Source organism: Ovis canadensis, chromosome 19 (assembly GCF_042477335.2).
Source record: "Ovis canadensis isolate MfBH-ARS-UI-01 breed Bighorn chromosome 19, ARS-UI_OviCan_v2, whole genome shotgun sequence".
In the NCBI taxonomy this organism is placed as follows: domain Eukaryota; kingdom Metazoa; phylum Chordata; class Mammalia; order Artiodactyla; family Bovidae; genus Ovis; species Ovis canadensis.
The window spans coordinates 73,406,407-73,425,949 of NC_091263.1; the positions used below are offsets into that span (position 1 = coordinate 73,406,407).

Below are 19,543 nucleotides of genomic sequence, written 5' to 3' on the forward strand. Positions count from 1 at the left end.
GTTTCATACTTGTTTTCATGGTATTTGTTTTTTGGCTGTGCTGAGCCCCTGTTGTTTCCTGGAGACCTTCTCTAGCTGGGGAGAGCGGGGGCTCCGCTTCCCTGCGTGCGGGCCCTTCTCGCGCGGTGGCTTCCCTTGCGGTGGAGCACTGGGTGCCGGGCGCAGAGGCTAACGTAGCGGCGGCTCAGCAGTTGTGCCTTAGTGGCCCCTAGGCATGCGGGGGGGGGGGGGCGGTCTTCCCCGAACCAGCGATCTATTAACCCACGTCCTCTGCATCAGCGGGAAGAGACCACGAGACCACCAGGGAGGCCCCCGACCCGCACTCTGCAGTCTCGCTAGGTCGCGGCAGCCCCAGCTGCTGGCTGACCGCGTTTGGCAGAGGCCGCGGGTGTCTGACTGCGGCGCCCCGCCCCCCGCCGCCGCCGCCGCCCAATCCGCGAGCCGCCCGGGGCCGAGCCCGAGGCCGCGCAGGCGCATTGGCGGCCGAGGCGGGGGTGGGGGCGGCGCGGGCGGATGGCGTCATCGGCGGCGCGTCTGCGGGCCGTGACTGAGGCGCCGGGGAGGCGGCAGCAGCGGCGAGAGCGGCTCCGCGGGCAGCATGGGCGGCTGTGGGCTCCTCTGGGGCTCGGTGGCGGCGCGCTTCTGCCGCGCCCCAGCGGCCTTCGCCGTGAGCCGGCGCCCGCTGCTCACCAGTCCGCCGAGCCGAGCTTTCGCCAAGGAGCTCTTCCTGGGCAAGATCCAGAAGGTGAGGCGGCGCCGCGGGCTCCCTGCCTTCTGCCCTTTTCGCGGAGGGGCGAGTGGAGCCCGCTCCGGAGCCCCCACGGGCTGCCTCAGAAACGCACCCGAGGGCGGGCGTGCCGGACCCCGGCTCTGAGGAGCCGCGTGCTCCTGCTTCGGGAGGCCCTGGCTGAGGTGGGCGCTGGGGGACCCTCCGCTCAGCGTCCCGGCCCCGAAGTGTGTGAGTGAGTGTGTGTGTGTGTGTGCGCGCGCGCGCCCCCCAGACGCTTGGCGTGCCCGCCCGGCCCTTCCACGGGTCGCAGGACCCGAGAGTGGTGACCGCTTGGTTGCTGAGCACGCACCTGGACTCGACCTCGGCTCTGTGACTTTGAGCCCCAGGTCTTTCAGCCTTAAAGCGGAGCTCGCTGTGTGCTGTGTCTCGCACACCGAGACAGAGTGTGTGTGTGTGTGTGTGTGTGTGTGTGTGTGTGTGTGTGTGTGTGTGTGTGTCGGGAAGCCCCAGTGAGATTGTATATGCGTGGAAATGCTTTATTAATCTGCCGCACGTGGGGCAGATGTAAGAGGCCGCGGATTGAGGAGTCAGTGCTGGCTGCTAGTGCTGTGAGCTTGGGCTGAGCAGCCCTGTGAAGTTGCTCCCTGCCCTCATACAGGAAATAGTAAAAGCCGTCTTTGTCCCCTCCTACAGGGAGCCAGAAAACCAAAGGAAAATGTGTGTCAAGCGCTCTGAGCTCGGCTGCGATGTTGGCTGATGCTGTTCTACTTCAGGAGTTACTCCTTGGTTTTTCTAGAGCGTTCTTTAAGGTCGTCAGGCATTACAGGTGCAGACACCCAGACTGGAATGGTTTGCCCTGCTAAAAAGTGCAAAGCTAGGCTGTTAAAAGTTAGGGAAGCCGTTTCCCCTGAACCTGGGGCTGTGTGGCGCTGTCCTGGGAACTCGCGCGTCCCAGCAGCGTGGGGAAGAAAGAACACGCGTGTTTTATGCTCCCTTTCTCCAAACCTTCAGCACCGTCTCCCCCTTCACTCTCACCTGCTGGCCTTGCTTCTTGTTTATTGCGAAAACGCGCCCATTTAGGTAAGAAGTCCCGCCTCTACACTTACCTCCTTCCCACGTGTGGTCTACATTCTCTGCATCTCGGTGGCAGAACTGTCCGCTCTTAGCAAAGGCCAGCTAGACCCCCAGGCCTTCTCAGCTACTCAAGGGCGTTGATCCCTTCTTGGCTCTTTGACAGCTAAACATTGGCCAGCGTTTCTGACCAGCTCAGCTGGAGTGGGAATTGTCTAGGCTCAGCCTGTGTATGGTCTTCTCCTCTCTAATTGTTCCTCTGATGATCTAATTTAGTGTCATGCCATCCGTATCCTGAAGGTGCACATTTATTTCTCCAGGTGAGACTTGAGCCTGTCTCTCTGTATATCTACCTTTCCAGTCAAAAGCTGCACTTGGGTGTTACTAGGCATCGCCTGTCTAGCCCATCCAAAACTGAGTTCCTGGTCTCTCCACCCGATCCTGCTCTTCCCTCTGGTCATCTTATTGGAGATGGTGGTGACTGTACCGTTCCACTTGTTCAGGTTGTAACCGAAAGTGAGGTCCGGCTGCTCACCTCTCAGAAGTCAGTAAAGAGGCCAGATGGATGGAAAGGAAAGTGCTTTATTGTGGATGCTGGCAGCAGGGTTGGAGGTGGGGGGCCCTGTCCAAAGGCTGACTCTCTTCCCGCGCCCCACCTGCAGGCGAGGGCTTTTATAGACGGAGGGAGGGGGTTACGCACAGAAACAGCACAGGCAGCTGGCAGTCACCTTGGAACGGGTCACAGTGAACTGACCAGCATCATCTCCATTAAGCACAGTCAGTCTTCAGTTCCAGGTCAGTTCCCACTTCCATGAGGCCAGTTCTTGAAATTATAGCAGCCTATGTCACGGCTATAGTCCAGTCATCATGAAGTTAACTTCTTCCCCCAGGTGGAGGCTTCAATATCTATAAGACAGCTCACAGGATATGGCTCAGAATATTATCTGTAGCCGTTGAGAAGGAACTGAAGGTCCTTGAGTATGCTTAGTGGCTGCTTTATTATTATTTGGTCTCCTTTGACTGGAGGCCTTTCTTTCTGCATTGTCTCACTTCTCTGATTAAACTCACTCTTTGGCTTCAGTGTTTCCACAGACAAAAGGCAGGCTGAGGATATGGCAGGGCAAGGCCATGAGGTCCTGCTCCTTTTCAGGGTCAGATACCTGGGGGTGCCTCTTGTTCTCATAATCCGCATCGAATCTGACAGCAGATCCTAGCTTCTCTACCTTCAGGTTCCATTTAGAATCTGGCGGCTCTTAAGCACTTGGCTGGTATTGCCCTGGTTCAGGCCGACAGGGTCTCTCTCAGCATTGTCAGGGTTTGAGCAGCAACATGGCAGCAGAGATGCTTGGAATCTCAAACTGGAAGGAGACCTTCATGATCACGCCGTTGTCCCCCTGCCCTCAGAGTGTTGTGAGAATGCCCGCGGGTCTCCTGTGGGAACCCCTGGAGGGATCTGGGTGACTCTTCTCCCCATTCACAGCCTCAGCCAGGAGCAGCTTGGCTTTCATCCGTGTTACATATGTGGTTTCTATATATGTAGGATAATTGGAAAAGCCAGTTCCACTGGTTTCAAAAATTTGAAAATTGCAAGTGAAATTGAACCCAGCACCCACAAAGCACCCCATTCAGACTCTGAATATTGCCGTCAGAGCTTCATCCTCACATACTCTCGAGGCTTCTCTTGGCAGGTTCTTTTTTGTTTGGAGTTTAGGCTGGTCCCTAAACTGGTCCCACTCTGTTCTCTTTTCTCACTTGGCTGCTGACTGATTCCAGAATCTTCTTCCTCTAATGCAGCCACTGTGGCCGGCCCAGGTGAGCCCATGAGGCTGTGCAGGCCAGTGAAGTGGACTCAGCTTCTGTATTCAGCTAAAGAGCCAGCTTTGTTCTAAGTGGCTGTGGAGTGATGACCGCTCAGCCCGATTTCCTTCCAGACTCCCTGAGGGGCAGGGTCAAAGGTGACCTGGAGGCAGGGATTCCTTTTAAGTCAGCTCTCAGTTTTGGCGTGGAATCCACCCTTCACCTGTACAGGGGGCCCGAGAGGAGAAAACAGACTTGAGAGTCTGTGGGCTGGAGGGAGGAGACAGGACTCCTCGCAAGAATTTTCTCCAGCCACCTGGTGAGAGGTGCTGTGAGGAGAGGCTGGGCTCCTGGGGCGGCTTCGGGGCTGGGACGTCACTCTTCAGCAGGCGCTGGTCAAATCCAGAAAGGTCGTGCTGGCAGCTGAAGGGGAGGGCGGCGCCCAAAAGCCAGAGGGGCTGAGGTCTCAGTGGGATGATTTTAGGTGACCCAGAGCGAAGGCCTCGTGGAGAATCCAGGCTCGGGCAGAAGCCCTGGCCGCTCCCTGGTCCGTCACTGCACGCTTAGGACACATCATCTCGTTTGAGCCCCACACCTGCCTCCTGAGGTGCCACCTGTAACGGGAGAGACTGATGCCGAGCCCCAAAGCGTCAGAGTCAGGGCTGCGTTCAGGCTGATGTGGCTCCTCAGCGGGGCCACCTCTGGCGGCCCTGCCTCCTGGCACGCTCAGCCCAGGTAGCAGGGGTCAGGGGTCATCGGACAGGAGGGCGGGTCCTGGAGCAAGCAGCTGAGTGGCAGCCCGCCGCGAAGCCAGCCCTTGCGACCACAGTACGTTCTTGTCAGCGGCAGCGTTTCTAAGCTCAGGAGTAACTAGGGTGGCGTCTCGTCCATGGCTTCCCACGGTCCTCACAGAGACCACCCGCGTTTTCCGGGTGAGAAAATGGCCCTGGGGACGGGTGAAGGGGTCGCCCGGCTGGTAAGCTGCGCAGCAGGGACCACGCTGGGGCTGGAAACGTTAGCCCAGGCTCCCTGTTCCGTAGGACAGTCCTCGTCTCTTCTGAGTAAGGAAAGCTGGTCAGAGTCGGGGGTAATCTGGGTCAGTGAGGAGGCTGGGCCGAGGTGGCGGAGTCTGACCCAGTTCTTGTGTCCGGAGCTCCTGCTGGGGTTTGCTGTCCAGTTCCCTCGGCGCGGAAGGCTCAGCCCGCCGATGGGGACGCTGGCGCGTCCTTTCCCTTCCCTGCTGACTGACATGACTGCTGTGGGAGGTCGCCCACAGTTACATTTTTACTGTGTGTTCCTCGTTTTCAGAAAGAAGCTTTCCCGTTTCCAGAGATTAGCCGAGATGAACTTAATGAGATTAATCAGTTTGTGGGACCTGTAGAGAAATTCTTCACCGAAGAAGGTACGTAGGGCTCTCTTCATCTTCACCGCTTTCCATTCTCAGTGCTGCTTCAGTCTCTACGTTTGTAAACACATTTCTATCTCCGTGCTTCTGGCCGCGCTGGCTCCTCGTTGCTGCAGGCAGGCTTTCCTGCAGTTGCGGAGCCCGGGGACGCCTCCCTGACCGCAGCGGCCGCTCTGCGTTGTGGAGCACAGGCTCAGTGGCTGTGACAGTCCCAGGCCAGGGATCGAACTAGTGTCCCCTGCATCACAGGGCAGATTCTCACCCACCAGAACACCAGGGAAGCCCTGAGAATGTTTTTATATTTAGTAGTAGAAGCCGTGTGCATTAATCAGGAAAACAGTACTGTTGGCATACTTTGCTTAAAAGATCATTCCAACTGCTCTTTAGTCATAAGCTATCTGTTCATTGCTTCTGAATGTCTCTGTGGTGAAAGTGAAAGGAAGTGAGGTCACTCAGTCGTGTGACCCCATGGACTGCAGCCTACCAGGCTCCTCTGGCCATGGGATTTTCCAGGCAAGAGTACTGGAGTGGGGTGCCGTTTCCTTCTCCAGGAGATCTTCCCGCCCCAGGGATGGAAGCCAGGTCTCCCGCATTGCAGGCAGACGCTGTACCGCCTGAGCCACCGGGGAAGTCTGGTGAAGGACCGCTTCGTCATTTCCAAACTGTTGCAGACTGACTGTGAAATACAATAAAAATGAGCAATTAGAAAAGTGAAACAAAAAGCAAAGCAAAACACGTGAAATCCCAGCCCATCAGTCACATGCTGGGCTGTGTGGCAGTGCCAGACCGCTGCCAGCGTCTCTGAAGGCTTACTCGCGGTTTCTGTAACTTAGCTTGTTAGGCAGCAGGGAGGCTCGGGGCGGGGCCAGACCTCAGATTGGAGGCGCCCTTGTGGACCGCAGGGCTCCCAGCCCTCGGCGCGGGCAGCGTCCTCTGCCTTTGGGAGCCCCCAGGTGTTTGAGCGAGGACAGATTGACAGCAACAGAATCTGCTTTTAAAGATCCTTCTCCCTCATAACTTGTTACAAAATACTGAGTACAGTCCCGCGGCCGAACGGCAGGTCGTTGGTTATTTCGTATACAGTATGTATGTGTTGAGCTCAGCTTCCTAATTTCTCTCTCCTCCCTCCTGCATGCTCTGGTAACCCCGGGATTGTCTCCTGTGCCTGTGGGTCGGCCTGCTCTGTCAGTGAGGCGTCTCTGTCTATTTTATTGAAATATAGTTCGCTCAGAGTGATGTGCCGGTCTCTGCTCTACAGCAGAGTGGCTCGGCTGTACACACATGGACGTTCTCAGAACCCTCTCTCCATTATGATTTACCACCGGGTACTGGCTGCCTCCCTGCGTTATGCATGAGGACCTTGTGGGTTATCCACCCTGTATTTCCAGCTCACATCGACTAAGCCCAGCCCCCTCCCCCTCGGCAACCACGCCTCTGTTCTCTGTGCCCGAGATTGTTTCCCTTTCATAGACAGGTTCTCCTGCTGCTAAGTCGCTTTAGTCGTGTCCGACTCTGTGCGACCCCATAGACGGCAGCCCACCAGGCTCCCCCGTCCCTGGGATTCTCCAGGCAAGAACACTGGAGTGGGCGCCACCGCCTTCTCCAGTGCCTGAGAGTGAGAAGTGAAAGTGAAGTCGCTCAGTCGTGTCCGGCTCTTAGCGACCCCGGAGACCGCAGCCCGCCAGGCTCTTCTGTCAGTGGGATTCTCCAGGCAAGAACCCTGGAGTGGGGTGCCGTTTCCTTCTCCAGGGGATCTTCCCGCCCCAGGAATCAAACCTGTGTCTTCTGCGTTGCGTTTACCGACTGAGCTATGCGAGAAGCCCGAAAGTTCCTCTCGACTTTCCAGCAGCCTAGGAAGCTATGGCGGCGGTTTAAAGCGGAATGACAGAGCCTGAAAGTGAAACTCAGCCGCGCCTGACTCTCCGCAGCCGCGCGGACTGTGCAGTCCTCGGGATCCTCCCGGCCTGAACAGCGTAGTGAGCAGCCTTTCCCTTCTCCAGGGCGTCTTCCCGACCCAGGGATCGATCCCAGGTCTCCCGTGTTGCCGGCGGATTCTTTACCAGCTGAGCCACAGGGAAGCCCTAAGGAACGTACCGCTTGCCGAGTTGACAGGCGTCCACATTTTCTCTCTTCTGTTTCATATGCTTTCTAATACCCAAGATACATATTCTGTTACTACAGTCGCAGTTTTCCTAATATTTCTACAGTAACAGAATAAGTGGTTTGGGTTTGCCACGTTTTTTTTAAGCAGGAGTGTGACCGCTTTACAGCCGGCGTTGGTGGCCCAGCCGTTGGTGGCCCAGCCGCAGGTGTGCCCGTGGCCCCTCCCTCTGGGCCCCGCCCGCCGCCCTGCGGGTCCTCGCGGAGCGCGGCTGAGCCTCCCGCGCCGGCCAGAGCCCCCGGCAGCCGTTTCCCGCGCGGTGTGCGTGTCAGTCCTAAGCCGCCAGTTGGCCTCGCTGTCCTGTCCCCTCTTTGTCCGCACACCCATTCTCCACGACTTCATCCCTGACTCTGCCCTGCAAACGGTCCGCCTGTGCCGCTTGCCTAGACTCTGCGTGTTAATCTGTGCATGAATACACGGTGTGTGTTTTCCTCTGGCCGACTCACTTCACGCCGTATCGCAGCCTCCGGAGCCCTCCGCATCCCCGCACGTGTCCCGGTTCCGTCGCTTTTTGCGGCTGAGTAACATTCCGTTGTGTACACGCTGCGTGTCTTTCTCCGTTAACCCGCTGATGGGCACCCAGGCTGCGTCCGTGTCCGGGCTGTTGTGAACGGTGCTGCAGTGAGCCCTGGGCTGCGTGTGTCTTTCTGAACTAAGACCTCGCGGTGTACGCCCACGAGTGGGCTTGCTGACCATGTGGTGTGACTGCTTAATCTTCTAAGGGCCCGCCGTGCTGTCCAGATGGCTGTGTCTGTCTGCATTCCTACCAGCACTGTGAGCGGGTTCCTTTGTCTCCGCGTCCTCTCCAGCTTCTATCTTTTCGTAGAGTTTTGACGGTGGCCATTCTGACTGACGTGAAGGGACACCTCATTGCGGTCTTGCCTTCTCTTGCTTTCTGTAGCTTTGCATCTCTCTAATAATTACTGATGTTGAGCATCTTTTCATGTGTTTCTTGGCTCTCTGTACCTCTTCTTTAGAGAAATGTCTACTTAGGTTTCTGCTTATTGTTTTATTGGGCTGTTTGATTATTTGATACTGAGCTGCGTGGACGGCTTGTATAATTTGGAGATTAATCTGTCAGTTGCTTTATTTGCAAATATTTTCTTCCATTCTAAGGATTGTCTTTTCGTCTTCTTTATGGTTTCCTTTGCTCTGCAGACACTTTCAAGTTTAACTAGATCCCATTTCTTTATTTTTGTTTTTATTACTCTAGGAAGTAGGTCAGAAAAAATCTTGCTGTGACTTATATCAAAGAGCGTTTGTCCTGTGTTTTCCTAAAAGAATTTTATAGTATCCAGTCTTACATTTAGGTTTTTAATCCATTTGAGTTTATTTTTGTGTATGGTCTTAGGAAGTGTCCTGGTTTCATTCTTCTACATGTAGCTGTCCAGTTTTCCCAGCACCGCTTATTGAAGAGGCCGTCTTTTCTCCATGGTATATATTCTTGCCTCCTTTGCCATAAATCAGGTAACCATACGTGTGTTTTTCTCTGGACTTTCTATCCTGTTCCATTGATATATATTTTTGTTTTTGTGCCGGTACCATATTGCCTTGATTACTGTAACTTTGTAGTATAATCTGAAGTCTAGAAGCCTCCACCTCCATTTTTCTTTCTTAAGAGTCCTTTAGCCATTCGGGTCTTTTGCGTTTCCTTACAAATTGCAAAAGTTATTGTTCTAATTCTGTGAAAAATGCTGTTGGTAGTTTGATAGAGATTGCATCGAATTTGTAGATTGCTTTGGGTAGTATAGTAGAATTTGTAGTATTTGTAGAATTTGCTCTAATTCTGTGAAAAATGCTGTTGGTAGTTTGATAGAGATTGCATCAAATTTGTAGTATTGCTTTGGGTAGTATAGTATAGTAGAGAGCTTCCCTGGTGGCTCAGAGGTTAAAGCGTCTGCCTGCAATGTGGGAGACCTGGGTTCGATCCCTGGGTCGGGAAGATCCCCTGAAGAAGGAAATGGCGACCCACTCCAGTATTGTTGCCTGTAGAATCCCATGGACAGAGGAGCCTGGTGGGCTACAGTCCACGGGGTCCCAGAGAGTTGGACACGACTGAGTGACTGCACTTTCCCGTTTCGCTTTGGGCAGTGTCCTCGTTTCTGTAATATCGACTCTTCCAGTTCCACCTCTCCATCGGTCTGTGTCATCCTGGATTTCTTTCCTGAGTGTCTTATAGTTTTCTGCGTGTAGGTGTGTTGTCTCTGTAGGTGGGCTTTTGCATCTATATTCATTGAAGATACTGGCCTGTAATTTTCTTTTCTTGATGGCGTTTTGTTATCTGGGTGATGGTGGCTTCATAGAATGTCTTTGGAGTGTTCCCTCTTCAATCTTTAGAAGAGAGAAAAGAATTGGTATAAGTTCTGCTTTGCATGTTTGCCAGCAGAATTTACCTGTGAAGCCATCTGGTCCTGGACCTTTGTTTGTAGGAAGTTTTTGTTTGTTTTTATAGATTTTATTTCAGTTCTGGTCATTGGTCTGTTCATATTATCTATTTCTTGATTTAGTTTTGGTGATTTATTTTTTGATTTTGTTTTGATGTTTCTAGAAAATTGTCCATTCTTGGTTGTCAAATTTGTGGGCATGTAATTGTCCATAGCATTCTCTGAGTTTTTTTTCCCTCTTATTTCTGCAGCGTCAGTTGAAATTTATCATTTTTCATTTCTTACTGTGTTTATTTGGATTTTCTCTCTTTTCCTCTTGATGAGGCTGACCAGAGGTTTCTCTATTTTGTATGCCCTTTCAGAGAGCCAGCTCTTGGTTTTATTGACTTTTCCCCTATTGTTTCTTTAGATTCTGCTTTATTTCCTCCCTGGGCGTTATTATTTTCTATCTTCTGCTGACTTTAGGTTTTTTTGGTTCTTCTTTTTCTAATTCCTTTAGGTTAGATTGTTTAGGTAAGATTCCTTTAGGTGAGGTTGTTTACCTGAGACTTTCCTTGTTTTGAGAGGAAGGCCTGTATTGCTGGGAACTTTGCTCTCAGCACTGGTTTTGCTGTGTCCCATAGGTTCTGTACGGTTTTATTTCCCTTGCTGTTGGTCTCAGCTCCTTTGTAATTTCCTTTGTGATCTCCCCTCTGGCCCACCTGTTTTCCAGTGGCGTGTCAGTCTCCATGTGACTGTTTTCCCTTCACGTCTTTTCCTTTGGTCGATTTCTAGTTTCGCGCCATTGCGGTCAGAAAAGATGCTTGAAATCATCTCTGTACTTTTGAACTCGAGGTTGTCGAATTTGTGGGCATGTAATTGTCCTTAGCATTAGTTTTGTGCCCTAGGATGTGGCCAGTTCTAGAGAATGTTCCACGTGTACTGGAATTCTGTGTTTTGGATGTGGTGCCGTGAACATGTCGGTTAAGTCTGAGTCCCCCGTCGTGCCGTTCAGGACCTGCTGCCTCACTGATGCTCCGTCTGGAGGGTCTGCGCCTTGGTGTGAGTGCGGTCGTGGGACCTGCTGCCTCACTGATGCTCCGTCTGGAGGGTCTGCGCCTTGGTGTGAGTGCGGTCGTGGGACCTGCTGCCTCACTGATGCCCCGTCTGGAGGGTCTGCGCCTTGCTGTGCGTGCGGTCGTGGTGTTTCCTGCTCTCACTGTGCTCCTGGCGACTTCTCCCTCCGTGTCTGTCAGCGTTTGCTCTAGGTATTTGGGTGTCCAAGGCGTGCGCGCTCAGCTGCTTCAGCGCTGTCCACTCTGCGCCCCCATGAACTGTAGTTTTCCAGGCTGCCGTGTCCTTGGGATTCTGTAGGCAGGGATAGCGGGTGGGTTGCCAATTCCTTCTCCGGGGGGTCTTCCTGGCCTAGGGTTGAGCCCGTGCCTCTTGCGTCTCCTGCCTCGGCGGGCGGGTTCTTTGCCACCCGCACCCCCGGGGAGCCTGTCTGCTGGTAGGTGCCTGTGTGTTGCTGAGTGTATCAATCTGTCATCATTAGATGGCGCCCTTTAACTCCCTTTATCCGCTTTGTTTCACAGTCCATTTTGTCTGAGTACTGCAGCTCCTGTTTCGGTCATTTCCATTCACGTGAAATACCTTCCATCCCTCATTTTCTTTCTTTGGGTTGTCGTTGGGTTTCCTCAGCAGACACCGGCCGAGCGTCTTCCAGGGGAAGCCTCCGCTGCCCCAGCCTTGGAGCCGTGGCCCGCCCCCGCCAGCGCCGTCCGGGGGGCGCCCGCCGCTGGGGCTGCTCGCTGCAGCGCCTCCGTGTCCAGGGCAGCGGCTCGCCCACTGGAGACTGCAGCGGCCCTCTCTCGCCCCTGCGCTGGCCCGCCTCTCCCCTTCCTCTGGGGCACTGTGTGCGGCACAGAGGATCCAGCCCGCTCTTGCTGGTGACGGCGAGACCAGTGGCACTTCCAGACCCCAAGTCTTGAGGGCGTCAGCTGCTGTGGCTTCACTCACCAGCCTCTCGGCTTCCACCTCCTCCATGTCTGTCCTGAATTCATCTGCAAACATGGCCGTGGCTCTCAAGGAGCCGGAACCCACGGTGACATAAGGCAACTCAACGGCTGACCGTGAGAACAGACGCTGTAGAGGTGGGGTCGAGGACCTCGCCTTCCCCCAGAGCTAGGGCTGCCCCAGGGTGACCTTGCTGCCTGGAAACCATCTGCCTGCGGCCGCCTCTGACTGGCCGTCGCAGCTCTGGGGAGGCCGCCCGTGCGAAGGGAGTGGAGGTCCAGGCTGAAGGAAGTGAGCGGGGTCGTCTTGTCTGCGCCCACAGCTGTCGCAGGACCACGGCAGTAACTGTTAGGAGACAGGAAGTGTATTTTTGACAGTTCTTGTCAACAGCAATCATCCCTTTAAGCGCCTTGTGTCTCCTCCAGAAACCATGCCATCCTTATAGACCTCCCCTGCAGTGGTGGTCCCGGTTTTCCGGGCTTTTGGAAGCTTGTCCTTTATCTTTGCAAAACTGACTTCCAAGGTGGCCTTTCTGTGGCAGTTAGCAAAGAGAAAGCCCCAACCGATGGCTCCCGCCCCCCACCCTCTCCCTTCCAGTGTGGGTGTGGCCCCGGCCCTGCGGCGGCTCTCCTGTGGGCAGCAGGCTGTAGGCTCTTGTTTTCACGCAGGCTGCCACTCTGCATCTTGAGAAGGAAGCACCCAGTCCATTAAGGTAGTTACTGAAACATGTGTGCTTACTGCCATTTCAGCCCTCGTTTCGAGGTTGAGTCTGTTTCTCTCTCTTCTCCTGGGGTGGTGATTCCCTTGTTCCTTCTTCCGGTTTTCGTGACTCTGTTGCGGCTTTTGCCCTGTGGTTGCCGTTTGTCTACTATGTTACCCCTCCCTTCATCTGCTTGCTTTAGGCTGATGGCCATATAGATTCAAACACATTCTTAAAGAAAAGTGCATTTCTTTACTTTGCTTCCTCACATTTTAAGATTTGGATGTCCGGTTTACATCTGCGTGCCTTCCCTTCTGCTGTCCCTTGTGTTCACCATCACTTTCACAAACAGGTGTTCTTCATCCGTGCACGGGCTGCTTTAAGCGGCTTCTTTTCCTCTGTGACCTCCTCCTCTTTCTTCCTGCTGCTTCTCCGTCTAGAGAAGGCCTTTGATACCGCTTTCAGGACGGTTTGGTATTGCTGTCTTCTTTTGGTTTCTGCTTGTCTAAGAAATTCTTTATTCCTCCTATTCCAAATGATGATCTTGCCAGATAGACTATTCTGGGCTGCAGGTCTTTCCCTTTCGATGCTTCGAGTCTGTTTTGCCACCCCCTTCTTGCCTGCAGTGCTTCTGTGGAGAAATCGGCAGGGAGCCCCGTGGGGGCTCCCTTGTAAAGAGCTGCTTTTCTCTCTCTGCCTTTAGAACCCTGCCCTTATCTTTCACTTGGGCCACTTTTATTAGTCTTGGTGTAGGTTTGCTTGGGTTTATCTTCCTATGCCTGGATACCTGTTTCCTTCTTTCAGTTCAGTTCAATCACTCAGTCGCGTCCGACTCTTTGCGACCCCATGAATCGCAGCACACCAGGCCTCCCTGTCCATCACCAGCTCCCGGAGTTCACTCAGACTCACATCCATCGAGCCAGTGATGCCATCCAGCCATCTCATCCTGGGTCGTCCCCTTCTCCTCCTGCCCCCAATCCCTCCCAGCATCAGAGTCTTTTCCAGTGAGTCAACTCTTCGCATGAGGTGGCCAAAGTACTGGAGTTTCAGCTTTAGCATCATTTCTTCCAAAGAAATCCCAGGGCTGATCTCCTTGCAGTCCAAGGGACTCTCAAGAGTCTTCTCCAACACCACAGTTCAAAAGCATCAATTCTTCGGCGCTCAGCCTTCTTCACAGTCCAACTTTCACATCCATACATGACCGCTGGAAAAACCATAGCCTTGACTAGACAGACCTTAGCTGGCAAAGTAATGTCTCTGCTTTTGAATATGCTGTCTAGGTTGGTCATAACTTTCCTTCCAAGGAGTAAGCATCTTTTAATTTCATGGCTGCAGTCACCATCTGCAGTGATTTTGGAGGCCCCCAAAATAAAGTCTGACACTGTTTCCACTGTTTCCCCATCTATTTCCCATGAAGTGATGGGACCGGATACCGTGATCTTCATTTTCTGAATGTTGAGCTTTAGGCCAACTTTTTCACTCTCCTCTTTCACTTTCATCAAGAGGCTTTTTAGTTCCTTTTCACTATTAACATGCGTAAAATACAATTGTTCTGTTTATTTCTGTTTGTATAAATGTGGGTTATATGTTGTTTAATCAAAATATTTCCTCTTGGCAGTGGACTCTCGAAAAATTGACCAGGAGGGAAAAATCCCAGATGAAACTTTAGAGAAACTGAAGTCCCTGGGGCTTTTTGGAATGCAAGTCCCAGAAGAATATGGTGAGTAAAAGGAACCACCACCCTCCTGGTTCAGCTTTCAACAAAGCCCTCTGTATTTGTCCATGAAACAGTTCTGTTCTGGAAAGGTGGCCTTTGAAAATACATTAAGTCCAAGGTCGGGCTGCAAAAATGCTGAAATTAATCAAACTGCCCTTTGTCGGCTAAATTCGGGGGGCTGGCTGGTGAGTGTGCGGCCTGGTGAAGGGGCTCTTTGGCAGGAAAAGCTAGTGAGTTCTGTGCTTCTCCCCCTCCCCCGCCCCATGGGGGTGTGGGGGGGCGCGGGGAAGGACTTGCAAGGTGTCTGCTCTCTGCGCTGCACGGGGGAGGAGGGGAGGGTCTCGCCCCTGGGCAGGCTGATGGCAGCGCGGTGTCTGGTGGAGGAGCGGCCCCAGGCCATCAGTGCTCTGTGTCTGAACGTTTCAGAGGGACGGAACACAGTCCCGTGTGGGCACCGGCCCAGACCCGGCCCAGTGTGCTCTCTCGGGACCCTTTCCCATGAGCATGGCCCCCCGCCCTCTGAGCCCTCCCCCGAGCCCTGGCTGGGGCAGCCTCCAGCTTTGTCAGCTTGGGGCCATAGGTTTGGGTCAGAGAGCTGCTGGGGCTGAGAGCCGGGCACATCCGTGGCTATGAGCACAGTGTCCACGCCAGGGGGTCATTTTGCACAGCGAGGCCCAGACGCTGGTTTAGCTCCAGGGTGAAAGTGCAGTCCTCTCCCCCCACCCACGCCCCACCTCGTAGTGCAGGGTGGGGACCCAGGCTGGAGCGGCTGCAGTCTGAGGCAGAGCCTGAGGTTCTAGGACAGAGTGCTGCACCGCAGCGTCTGGAGGCATGTCTCCATCAGGGGATCTCTGCTTCTGTGTGTCTGTAGCCGTGTTGTAAGCTGTCAGAGGGTATCTCTTACTCGTGTCCCGTTGAGTACCTCCTCCCACATTTCCAAATGACAGTAATAAAAGAAAGTATGGTCTATGGAGGAAACACGACCTCATCTCTGCAGCTGCTCCGCTGCTGGCGGGACGCAGCCGAGCCTCGGGCGCGCCTGCGGCCTGCACCCTCCCCAGGCCTCCAGGCCCGGCGGGGTCCCCGGCCCCGGGGAAGTGTCTGTGCCAGGCGGGGGCCGCGTCCAGTATTAGAACAGAGCAGGAGGCTGAGCCCGAGCGCAGTGGTTGGCCTGTTGTCAGCTGCGGAAAGGAAGTGTGTGGAGGAGAGCTGCCAGACGCAGCCGGTTTGATGATGGTGTCTGCTTCCCCCAGGGTCTTAAAGAAAGCACTTCCTGATTTAGGAGAAGTCATTGTTTCCTCCCCACAAGTTTGTGTGAAACTTGAATACGTCTTTTTGTGCCTCCTTTATGCCAGCACGTGTGTGTGTGTGTGTGTGTGACTGCACAGCTCCATCCCTTACTCTGCTTTATAAGCTCCTCTTGAATGTGAAAATGCTCTTTCATGAGATCGTAAGATGGTCACATTTGGAACTATTTCATTTTCTTTCTTTTTTTTTTAACTCTTCCTTAGGAAATTAAGGCAACTACAACCTTATGCTCACCCCCCAGATAGTTTTCAGAAATGTCCCCAGTGTGAAGCATTCTGAAGTCTGGTTGGAACTCTCTGCGCCCAGTTCTCCTCCCTGCCCTCAGCCCCCGCGGTCTCACCCACCCGTCGCCTGTCCCTGCTGCTTGTCCCCCGCCCGTGACTTCACTGCTGCCTTCTTGAAGAGGGCTTCCCTCTGCTCTGCTGGTGGAGAATCCACCTGCAATTCGAGAGGCCTGGGTTCGATTCTTGGGTTGGGCAGATCTGCTGGAGAAGGGAGACGCTATCTGCTCCAGTATTCTTGCGCTTCCCTTGTGGCTCAGCCGGTGAAGAATCCGCCCCCAACGTGAGAGACCTGGGTTCGATCCCGGGTTTGGGAAGATCCCCTGGAGGAGAGAAAGGCTGCCCACTCCAGTGTTCTGGCCTGGGGAGTCCCATGGGCTGTGTATAGTTCACGGGGTCGCAAAGGAGTTGGACACGAGTGAGCGACTTTCACTCTCTAGAAGAAAAGGGTCACTTTTTTTTTTTAAGAAGCAAAACGGACATCGGTATATGAAACAATTAGGAACAAAGTGTCTTGAATGACAGGTGGGGTGGGCACTGCGGCAGGGTGCTGGCTTCCCTGGGCCCCCTGAGCCGGGGGACACTGTGCCCCTGCAGGGGCCCGGCCCTCCCCGTGCTGCGGAGGAGAGGGCGTCCTGAAGGCGCCCTGCCCTGGGGCTGTGCGCGGGCCCAGAGCCCCCTCCACCCCTTGCTTCATTTGCAAGATGCACTTGAGGCCGCCCACCACCTCTGGAAGGTGAAGATGAGACGCAGGATACACACGTTCGGTGGGGTTTGTTTTTTTACTGCGCTTGTCCTTTTGCTCCTGAACGGTGCTGTGCCTCCCAGGGGGCGTCTGGCAACACTGGGAGACGTGTTTTATTGTCAGGCCTGTGGGGCAGGGGGGACTATGGGCATCTTGTGGGCAGAGGCCACGGATACAGCTCAGCACCCTGCAGGGCCCGGGGCACCCCTGCAGCACACCAGCCCCTGCAGCAGCATCCGCAGGCTCAGAGACCTGCCCAGACGCCGCGAGGTCCTGGGGGTGGACGCGGAGCACGGTTCACGCCCACAGAACCCGGGGTCTGTGACAGGTGTTCACAGCATCTCAAGTGACTTTCTGTCTGTAAGGACTTTGCTTCTGTATTAAAGCACGCATCTGCCTGCGCTTGTTATAAAGCTGGAAAAGGTCTGGAAGGATGTAGTCAGAAATTTGCTGACTGATAAGTTAGCGGGTGGCTTGTTTTCTTTGTAGCTGTCTGTGTTGTGTTCCTTATAAAATGGTGAGCGGGCTGTACTTCACGGAGCCTTTTCTGGGGGGAATCTGGGGCTGGAGAGTAAGCGAGGCTGTTCTGTTCCTGCCCTAGGTGGCCTGGGCCTCTCCAACACCATGTACGCACGGCTGGGGGAGGTCATCGGCCTGGACGCCTCCATCGCTGTGACTCTGGCGGCTCACCAGGCCATCGGCCTCAAGGTCAGCGTGTGGGTTAGTGGGGCGCGTGGGGGGACGGGGCAGCTGGCTCCTTTGGAAACCTCCTCCTCCCCATCGCCCCGCCCTATCCCTCCAGGCCCCAGTCAGAGTCAGAGCCTCCCTGGAGCCTACCTGTGCCGTGGGCGGGAACTGATCCCTCCCTCCCTGGTTTGCTCCCTCGGGGCCTGGGCGTATCCACCCTGCGGTTGGTGCCTGTCCTCCACTGGACTTGGAGCATCTCAGGGCAGGCCCCCGGCCCACAGCTCGGTCCTTGGGTGGTTTTGCTCAGCGCAGGGACCGAGGGGGCGGAGCGAGGGGGCTCCGGCCACCCAGCTGAGCAGTGCAGAAGCTGCCAGGGAGCCGAGTCCCGCCCCAAAGCTGTGGCGGGCCGCCCGGCCTGTCCCCGTGTGGGGGCTCTCTGGCCGCCCAGCAGCTCCCCGTTTATTTTTCGGGGCTGCCAGCTCCAGGCGGCCCCCTTGTGTGAAGGGAGCGTGTTCTGCGAGCCCGTGGCGCCCGCTCCCCTCGCTGCCGCTGAACAAGCCGTGTGTGTCGCAGGGGATCATCTTGGCCGGCAGCAAGGAGCAGAAGGCCAGGTACCTGCCCAGGCTGGCGTCCGGGGAGCACGTGGCCGCCTTCTGCCTGACGGAGCCAGCCAGGTCAGCCCCACGCCCCCCGCAGCCTCTCTGCCTGTCTGCTTCCTGCTCTCATCTCCACCGCCCTTCTCCTCCCTGGTGACCCCGGCAGACTAGAACAGGCCCGTCAGCTCCTGTTCTGTAACCGTTTTATGCTTTGCAACCCTCCTTATCGGCTTTCCTGGAGGCTCAGTGCTCGCTAAAGAACCCACTTGCCAATGCGGGAGCCCCAAGTTCCATCCCTGGGTCGGGAAGATCCCCTGGAGAAGGAAACGGCAACCCACTCCAGTGTTCTTGCCTGGAGAATCCCATGCACAGAGGAGCTTGGGGGCTACAGTCCGCGGGGTCCCAATAGAGTCGGACACAACTTAGTGATTAAACAACCACCCTCCTTATATAAAAAAAGCATTCAGGCGTCACAGTCACAGCGACTTTCAGACTGTGTGGGGTGGGTGGAGTCATCCGCACTGTCCAGGCTGTGGACCGAGGTTCAGCAAGGTAGAGTCATCAGCCCAGAGTCTCAGCTGCTGTGGACTCAGCTTCCGACGGCAGGCTGATCTCAGAGCTTGGCACCGTGTGAATCCGCCTATCTCTGCTTAGGCCTCCCAAACGTCCTCACGGACAGTTTCACCCAAGGTGATAACGTGGGATTGGCCAAACCCACCTTGCCACCTGTTTTTGTGAGCTTTTACTGGAATGTACCTGCTTGTGCACACATTGTCTGAGCCTGCGAAGCTGAATGCATTTATTACCTGGCCCTTTAAGAGCTTGTCAGCTCCCCTGTTCCACTCTGAAACCTCCTCTGGGGGCCCTAAGGATGCTTGTCTGTTCCCAACCACCTGTGTCTGTCCCCGCAGTGGGAGTGACGCCGCCTCCATCCGGACCAGGGCCACGCTGAGCGCAGATAAGAGGCACTACGTCCTCAACGGCTCCAAGGTACGGCCGTGTGGCCTCCGTGGCCGGACCTTCAGCGCACTCACTGGCCGCTTCCCAAGCTCCAGGGGTCGTCGGGCCGGGCACACCACCCCTTGACCGTCTTCCTTTGTTGGAAGAAGTGGGCTCAGAGAGGCTCCCTGACCCACCCCTGTCCCGTCCGCCTCGCGGCAGGATAGGTACCCAGGCCTCCCGGCCTCAAGAGTCTGCGGGCTTCTGGAGCACCACCCACCTCGCTGAGCTGCACTCGTGGGTCTGTCTGCTAATTTTCTCTATTACACGCGTGTACTGCTGGGAACGTCCGCAGCTGCCTCCTACCTTCGTTGCTGCCTCTGTTGTGCTGCAGCTCTGGGTAGTGGCCGGGGCGGGCTGGGTGCGACTCTGTAGGGTGGTCATAGCACCGCTGGACACGGAACACGTGATGATGGCTTCTGGGCGTCCCCGGTGGCTCAGTGGTAAAGAGTCTGCCTACGGTGCAGGGGCCACAGGAAACATGTGTTCAGTCCCTGGTAGGGGAAGATCCCCCGGAGGAGGGCAAGGCACTCCACTCCAGTACTGTCGCCTGGAGAATGCCACGGACAGAGGAGCCTGGTGGGCGGCACTCCATGGGTCACAGGGAGCCAGACAGGACTGAGGCAGCTGAGCACGATGACTGCTTACCGTCTCCTTAGCACCCATGGTTTTCTGATTGTCTCATACCTGTTCGGTGTTTTTTTTTCCCCCCAAACAAGTTGATTGAATCAAAATCCAAGTAAGTTCTGTGCAGAGCCATTTATCAAAGAGTCTCTCCCCTTCCCCACCGCCTCCTTCTACTTCCCTCCCCACCCCAAGGTGTCCTGTGCTAGAACCAGAACTGCCACACACACACACCGCACACACTCACACAGAGACCCAGACACACATGCCCCTCCAGGGAAAGCCTCGCTCTGCTGTCGTGCGCTGTGATGGGCGGCCGGCACCGACAGGCGGCCTGGAGTCG

The 19,543-nt window shown here is 55.2% G+C and overlaps 1 protein-coding gene and 1 pseudogene across 2 annotated transcripts in view; one reads left to right on the top strand and one right to left on the bottom strand.

Moving 5' to 3' along the window:
• Positions 1 to 469: 469 nt before the first annotated feature.
• Positions 470 to 19,543, top strand: part of ACAD9 (acyl-CoA dehydrogenase family member 9) — a 28,767-nt gene continuing 9,693 nt past the window's right edge. Inside the window, exons 1-6 of one of the 2 annotated variants that reach the window (XM_069562073.1) lie at positions 470 to 745; positions 4,907 to 5,000; positions 13,862 to 13,963; positions 16,896 to 17,002; positions 17,555 to 17,655; positions 18,489 to 18,567. In XM_069562073.1, the coding sequence (XP_069418174.1) occupies positions 599 to 745; positions 4,907 to 5,000; positions 13,862 to 13,963; positions 16,896 to 17,002; positions 17,555 to 17,655; positions 18,489 to 18,567 (630 nt within the window). In that variant the 5' untranslated portion in view covers positions 470 to 598. The remainder of the gene's footprint in view (positions 746 to 4,906; positions 5,001 to 13,861; positions 13,964 to 16,895; positions 17,003 to 17,554; positions 17,656 to 18,488; positions 18,568 to 19,543) is intronic. The other variant, XM_069562074.1, reaches the window with a different exon arrangement.
• LOC138424783 (proteasome subunit beta type-7 pseudogene) lies at positions 11,225 to 12,287 on the bottom strand (annotated as a pseudogene).